At 46.5% G+C, this 7719-nt stretch overlaps 1 protein-coding gene across 1 annotated transcript in view; it reads right to left on the minus strand.

Annotated features, from left to right (window-relative positions):
* The window catches only part of Tnfrsf11a (TNF receptor superfamily member 11a), a 36536-nt gene extending 35786 nt beyond the window's left edge, over positions 1 to 750 (minus strand). Inside the window, exon 1 of the mRNA XM_090353607.1 lies at positions 686 to 750. Coding sequence (XP_090209733.1) covers positions 686 to 750 — 65 coding nt within the window. The remainder of the gene's footprint in view (positions 1 to 685) is intronic.
* Between the last annotated feature and the right edge of the window lie 6969 nt (positions 751 to 7719).

Raw genomic sequence — 7719 nt, forward strand, 5'->3', positions numbered from 1 at the left:
ACCGGGCTGGGCTTGTCATGAATGTCAGGTCCTAAGTTCACGGTAAGTTCTCTTTTTCCAAAGACCCATTGTGATTTTATAACTTCCCTTTACAGAAGACATATGAGTTTCCTCCTGGTTCCCAATCAAATGCACACTCCCAAGCACACCATTGGAAAGATTCTACCACTTTGGGGGAAAGGCAGAGACAGCTTAGGAATGGGGCACTGCAAGATTAAGATCAGAAATTTCTCCCCAGGCTTGAAGGCTCTTTTCTAGTGGGGACAAAAGTAGAAGACCACCTGACCAACAGAGAACAGCAGGTTGGGTCTCTCTATACCTACCACAGAGACTGGGGTGTATGAGCACGCTCAGGTGAGCTAAGGAGTTGAGTATCCATCTCCTCATTCTTACAGTCAGCAGCATGGTCAAGCTGAATGGTTATGTCCCTCTGGTGCTTTGGTCATTTATAATTTGTTGGGTGGTACTGCACTTGAACCCAGGACATTGCACTTGAGCCACATGTGTCCTTGCCTAGCCATTTATTGCATTAGTTACTTTAAAAAGAGTTCCAGCTCACCTTGAACCTACAACCCTCCTGTCTCTACCTGGTCACTCACAACTTTTCCACATAATTGGACTCCAGGGCCCTAATCACCATGTCTTATGGAAAGCTCTGAGCCATCCAGAGGAGGGAAAATCTTACCATCTCATGTTTTCATCTTTAAACCATGTGAACATGGAGTCAGTGGGTTTAGAGTTCATGTCCATACGTGTCCACAGTGAATGCAATTGTCCTTATCCATCAACTTCAACTGTCATAGATGCAGGGGTTTGTGTTTAGCTCTTGCTCACTATGTTGTCATCATCACCCATCTCATTGCTAGCAAAGATGTAGACTGATGTGACCAGAAGGTTCTCAGTGTGTGGACTCCCACATATATATCACTTCCTCACCAGCTGCCTACGGGCGTCTTTCAAGGACTTGAAACCATTGTCAGTAATGGAAAGCGATTTTGACAGGTATCACAGACATGGCCCTGTATTTAGAGCCAGACTTTGAGAAACTTCAACAATGTCATTGACGATGTCATGTGACGCCAAGCATTTGAGCTCTGACAGAAGGTCAGGGTGCTCATGCCTGCCCCAGGCCTGCCCCAGGCTTGAGCTCGGCAGCCAGGGCAATGGGGTTCCCGATGTGAAGGGAAGGAATGCCACTCTCTGGTGGCAGTACCATGTGTTTCCAGTGGGCAGCGAGGAGTCAGAGGTGCCACTGTATCCGGAAGCTTCTGGAAGGATGATTCAGTAAGTCACACTTCTTTTCCTCCTGAGTCAGGGATGGAAGACATGCAGACCTGGTTCTGAACGTGCCTGCCTTTGAGCTCTAGAGGCCTTTACATTTCTGCTAAATGATGCTTCCAGAAAGTTCCAATGAACACAGGAGCGTGAACAGACTCCACCCATACAGATTGACAGGGGACTCTTCCATAACGCTGGGAAGATTGTTCCTTCTCTGCCCTCTCTCCATCCTCTGTCTGTCACGTAGCTGCTGCTCCCCCTCTGTCTCTTGCAGACTGGGGAGACTTGGGCACGTGACTTAGCCTCTCTGTGCCTCGGTTTCCTTAACTTCCTAGTGAGGTAGAAGTACCTAGCAGTTGCTGGATACACAGGAAAGATGAAGTGGTAGAAGATGAGCCTTGAGTCGCAAAAGCCAAGAGTTCAAGTCCCAGCACCGAAACACACACGAGGCTACTGAAAGTTTAAAGACGGTATGAACGACCTGGTTGTGTGTGTGTGTGTGGTGGGGGGGAAGTAATGGGTTGGCCATCTTCAATACTAGAAAGACCTCTCTTCACCCCTATTCAAGAACAACACGTTGAGGCAGTGGGATCAAACAGACATGTTAGATTCAGGTTTGTCTGTGTATGTGTGTGCGTGTGCGTGTGCGTGTGTGTGTGTGTGTGTGTGTGTGTACATGTGTGCTTAATCTTGAGGCTGGGTGCTGTCCCTGAGCTTTTTTGCTCAAGGCTAGTGTTTTACTACTTGAGACACAGTTCCACTTCTAGCTGTTTGGTGATTAATCAGAAATGCCACTTTCCTGCCCGGGCTGGCTTTGAACCATATCCTTAGAATTGAGCCTCCTGTACATCTTGGGGAATGGTAGGATTACAGGAAGCAGCATCCAGATACATTCTTTTCTATTTGTAGTTTTATAAAAATGCGACAGTAAACATCCCCATGCCTTTTCTTTTATGTACTAACATGTTAAAATTCTAGTGGTGGGCGGAAGTGGCTCTTGCATTCTCAACACTGAACAGGAAATGTAATCAGCTCTTATTATTCTGGTGAACTGAAAAGGTACTTGGGGGAGTTGCTTAGGCCAGAATTTGTAGCTAGACTTTGCTTGGGCCAGATACAGCTCCATATCACCTGCTGATTTAGGATTTGGGGGGGATGGAGGAATAAGGGGGGGACTAAGAGAAAGGGAAATACTCCTGTTAGGCAATAATGACCTACCAGGAAAACATCACACAAGTGAGTTTTGCCAAGGTATGTGTCCAATACAAACACTGCTTCTCTGGGGTCAGGTGACCTATATGAGGCCAATGTGGAGAGACCAGAGGTCGGGTCACACCTGCTGTGATGCTGGACCCCTTGGGAATCCCTCGTTGTTTATCTCTTTAGTGAGTTTCAGAGCCGAGTTCCAAGACAGCTCTAGTAAGGAAATGGCTCTTAAACATTCCAGAGCACACAAATATCCTGCCTGTGCCAAGGCCCTCGGGCTTTAGCTTGCTTACCTCTAAAGAATCACATCTCTGCCTCCTGAAAAGGAAATGTGAAGAGACTGGGGTTCAACCACATGAACTTCATATTCTCTCTCTCTCCCCAATTTTGGAGGAAATGCCATTCTTTATTTGAACAATACGAGTTTGGAGAAAAGATAGTAATTTCCTTAGTATGCTGTGGTCAGATATTGGACCTGTACCATAATAAAGTTGACCTATTAACTTGAAATCCCTCTGTACAACTACTTAATGAAAAAAATTAAATAATAATAATGGTATGAAATAATAGGCCCGACATCAGTGTGTTTTAAACCTATCTGTTGGCTACATGCCCTGCTTCTCAAACTGTCCCTGAAGTGAGCTTCTCTTCTTACCATTGCCTTGACCTGATTTGGGCCTTTTCTAGCTCTTCCCTGACCAATGCAGTGGGCCTCCTCTAGTCCAGCCCTGCCTGGCCACACCTCCTGGAGCACACAAATCTGACCAGGTTCCTCAGTTCTCACCTAGCAGTGAGATTATATCTGAGCTATTTTGCTCACACCAAAAGCCTTGAATGCCGGCTTCTGCCTTCCTCTCCTCCACATTGAAGGCCAAGAAAGCTTTACTTTCTGTATTCTCTAAGGAAGGGAACTGCATGGAGGCCTTTCCCCCTCCAAGACTTCCCACTGACCACTCTGAAACATTCCACCAACACACACACACACACACACACACACACACATGCACGCACGCACACACGCACGCACACACGCACACACACGCACACACACACACACTCCTCTGCCAGACATAACTCATCTCTTTCCAATAACTCTTTTCCAGTACAGGGAGGAGGAGTCAGCCATCTGTGGGGTCCAGTGCCAGGGCCCAGAAGACAGGCCAGTTACTGGCTGGTTGGGAGATGTCTTCAACAAAAGCATACACCACTTGGACTGTTGAAGACCATCAGGTGCAGAACACAGCTTTATATCAGCAAAAAAGTCCAGACAACGTTGCTAGAATCTATTATAGGTTGGAAAAACACGTTCCCCCCCACACGAATTCCTAAAATAGGAAAATACAACAAGGGAAAATTTTAAATCCTGCCATAGCAGATAAAGTTCACACTACACCTTCTTAAAACAACACTGTCCAAAGGAGTCCAGGTCTGTCTGGAACTCCCCTTTCCATGGCCTCATAAAACACTGATTTATTGACCTTCAGACACACATCTTTATTGTTCCAGCTTTCCTGGTGGAAGAACCACTGGTAGATAACTGAAAAAGCAAGTCTAGAGTTCCTTATCAACATGGAGAATGTGTTCTTAGTACAGATTTGCCATTGGAGGGGAAGTGATGGGTCGGAAATGCGAATAGAGGCATCTGAAATGCTTATCAACATACTGTGCTGAAAGGCCACCTGCCTGTCTGTGGAATTAATCTCCATCCAAGCCTTCTCTGGAAGATAGGATGCTGTCACAAGAAGAAAGATGGCAGCAGGTATCCACCTACCCACAAGCTGGAGCACCACCATGGGGATTTCCTCTGAGGGGTCTCCCCACAGGCCTTTCCAGGGTCCTGACACCTACCTGTTTCTTACCAGTGTGCTGGGTAAGAAGCCATCTCAGCATGGGTCATACAAGCATTATCTCAAAACTATAAAAGTTTACTGCCCCACTGTGTGATGGGGTTTCCTGCATTAAGAACTTTACGCTCTAGGTAAGGTCATAAACATATGTGGTTTCTTTCTGGCAAGATTCCTTTATGTCTAAGCCACTCACACCATCCTCTTGACCTAGAAAGTGTTCTTCTCTCACCCCTTGGAATGATTTCTTCTCTGACTCTTGATTTCTTACCCATCTTTCAAAGATATTGCTTCCTCCGAAGCCCATCTTTATTTGTTCCCTCCTTCCTCTGCTGTTCCTGTGCTTTTCTTTTCCTTGCTTCATTATTACTGTGAAAATGTCTTCCTCTCCAGTAGACTGTGGTCTATGAAGACACAACTAGGTCCCTGTCCTGTTTCTCACTAGCACAATGATTTACATACTATAAATACCCCTTGGCCTGGGAAGGAAGGCATCTATCTATCTGCCCTTGAGTTGTAGAGTATGTCAGTTACCTTGGTGAAGAGTGTGCACCTATATTTTCTTACTTTGAATAACAAGTAGAACTATCAACATAAAAACATAAGACTTGGGCTGAGAAATTGACTTTGTAGCAGAGTGCTTGCCTAGCATGCCTAAAGCCCTGGGTTCACACTTCCTTTGTACCACAAAACAGAAAAAGCTGGAAGTGGCTCAAGTAGTAGAGTGCTAGCCTAAGTGAAAGAAGCTCAGGGACAATTCCAAGACCCTGAGTTCAAGTCCCAGGGCTAGCAAACACACACACACACACACACACACACACACACAACTTTGCTGAGTGCCAGTGGCTCATATCTGTAATCATTGTTACTCAGAAGGCTGAGATCTGAGGATTCCAATTCGAATCTAGTCCAGGCAGGAAAGTCTGTGAAGTCTTATCTTCAATTAACCACCAAAGAACCTGAAGTGGAATTGGGACTCACATGACAGACTACTAGCCTTAAGGGACTGAGGATTCAAGCTCTGAGTTCAAGCTCTAGTACCAACACTCCCCCCCCCCCTAAACACAAGACTTTCTTTTTAAGACAAATACTCTTATCATGTCTGAAAACAAAGGTAGTCATAGTTAGAAGCAGATCTAATCACAGAAGTGTTAAAAAAGACTAGACACAATCTCCAAGGCAAGTTGAATCTATCTCATGTAATGTAGATATCAGTTTGCACATAAAGCACTTCCTGGAAGCCAGTTCTGCCAAATGCTTTGTGCAATCAGCTCTCAGCTAAGCAGAACCCCAAGCTTTGCCCAGGGTGGATCCCTAACCACATGCATGGATCCCTGAATATTTTTAAGTGATCAAATGAGTTGGCCAAAATAACCAGCAAGGGAACACAGGTGATGTTTGCAACATTGTATAATATTGTAAAATAGTGAATGATTCAATAGTAACATGGTAGCCAAGTCTGTCCTTCAGGGACTATTGCAGTGGGTAGACTGGATACAAACTAAAATAAGCAGAAGACCACCCAGGCTCATTTGGTGAAATAACCAATAGAGAAGTACAGGTGGCTGAAACATGCACACATTTAATTCTCCATGTGTATCCTCATTGTTTGCTGTATCAATTTGAATTGCAATTTTCTTTTAGCAGCACATGTTCCCAGTGGAACACTTGCTCTAATAAAACCAAATTGACAGCATTTGCCTTTAATAATGGAACCTAATGTATTTTTTGCACATATCTTTTTTTTTTTTTTTTTTGCCAGCCCTTGGCTTGAGCTCAGGGCCTGAGCACTGTCATTGGACTTTTGCAAGGCTAGCACTCTACCATTTGAGCCTCGGCACCACTTCCAGCTTTTTCCTATGTATGTAGTACCGTGAAATCGAACCCAGGACTTCAGGCATGCTAGGCAAGCACTCTATCAGTAGGCCAAACTCCCGGCCTCCGTGTATATAATTTTGGAACCATCAGTGGGAAGCACTTTTCTAGGTACATTGTCAGACAGGTTTTTCTTAGTGGCTAGCTCAGCACTGGATCCTTCATCCTTTAATTCCAGCAAGGTGGCACCCTGCTTGGCCCAGTGAAAGCTTCATTAGGCAACACCTAATTCCATCAGGTTTTTCTGACTTCTTTCTCCTCAACACCCTAAGAGACCCATGTAACTGGGAGTGACATACAACAAACCTACAATGGTGTCTTTTAGGCTTCAGTGCATTTATTCTCTCTCTCTCTCTCTCTCTCTCTCTCTCTCTCTCTCTCTCTCTCTCTCTCTCTCTCTCTCTCTCTCTCTTTCTCTATCACTTGCTCATATTTTTATTTTGGTGCAGGCTTTCACCTAAAACTGCTTTCTTCTCTCTTGTCACCCCAAGAAGACATTTCCCTGTACACCTCACCAGGTCCCCACAGATCTCAGTGCCCTGTGATGCTGGGCAGAAGCTTAAGTTCATTTTAACAGAAGGAAAATCTGAAACAGCTGGAATCCAGAAAATCACTAGCTCTCCTCCAGGCCCTCCCCCTTGCTCCTTAAGGAACCTTCAAGCCTAAGGAGTGCTTTCCAGGGTTCTGGTGTGCTGGCTCCTCCTCAGCTCCGTAGTCTGTCTTGTAAGACAGAAAACTTGTACTTGGCTTTCCCTACCGGATCTTCCGTACTAAGGAAATCTCTTCTGGCTGGGTTGGTGGCTCACACCTGCGATCCTAGCTATTAAGAGGCTGAGAATGAAGGGCTGTAGTTCGAAGCCAGCCAGGGCAGGACCATCTGTGAGATTCTTATCTCCAATTAAACAGTGCGTAGGCCCTGCGTTCATGCCCAGGAAAAGCACAAAAGGAAAAAAAAAAAAAGAAATCTTTCTTTTAAAAGAGTTCTGGTGTAGCGGCCAGGGTGCAAGAAACCACTCAACTCCAGCAGTCACAGGGCGCCTAGGCACGGGGTGGGGACAGCTCAGGGCCCCACCGGGGTTCAGGAATGGAGGGAACCTGGAGGTTTCCTGCATGAAAAGTTGGCCGCCTGGCAGGTAGACGGTTCACACCCACTCGCCACCTCCCCGATCCGCAGGGCGCCTGAGGGTGGGACCCAAGACCCACAGACGCGGGCCTCAGCACCTGGAGACCCCGCACCAGCGCCGGCCCGGGCCACTTAGATCCAGGCTGCGTTCCTGACACCAACACTGGCTCTGAGCACATCACGTGCCTACGCGCAGAACAGATTTCAGCCCAGCAGGCCGAGACTTTGTGGAGCAAGAGATTCTTGGGTATTCATGGGGAAGAGCCGCGCGGGACGAGGAAAGGAAGCAGGTCTGCTCTCGCGAAGGACTCTCCAGCTCCGTCCCACCCAGCCCTCAGCTGCGAGGAAACCGAGGCAGGGAAGGGCGTGAAGGCCAAACTCGACACGCAGAGC

Source organism: Megascapheus bottae, chromosome 19 (genome assembly GCF_031878675.1).
Source record: "Megascapheus bottae isolate mThoBot1 chromosome 19, mThoBot2.hap1, whole genome shotgun sequence".
In the NCBI taxonomy this organism is placed as follows: Eukaryota; Metazoa; Chordata; class Mammalia; order Rodentia; family Geomyidae; genus Megascapheus; species Megascapheus bottae.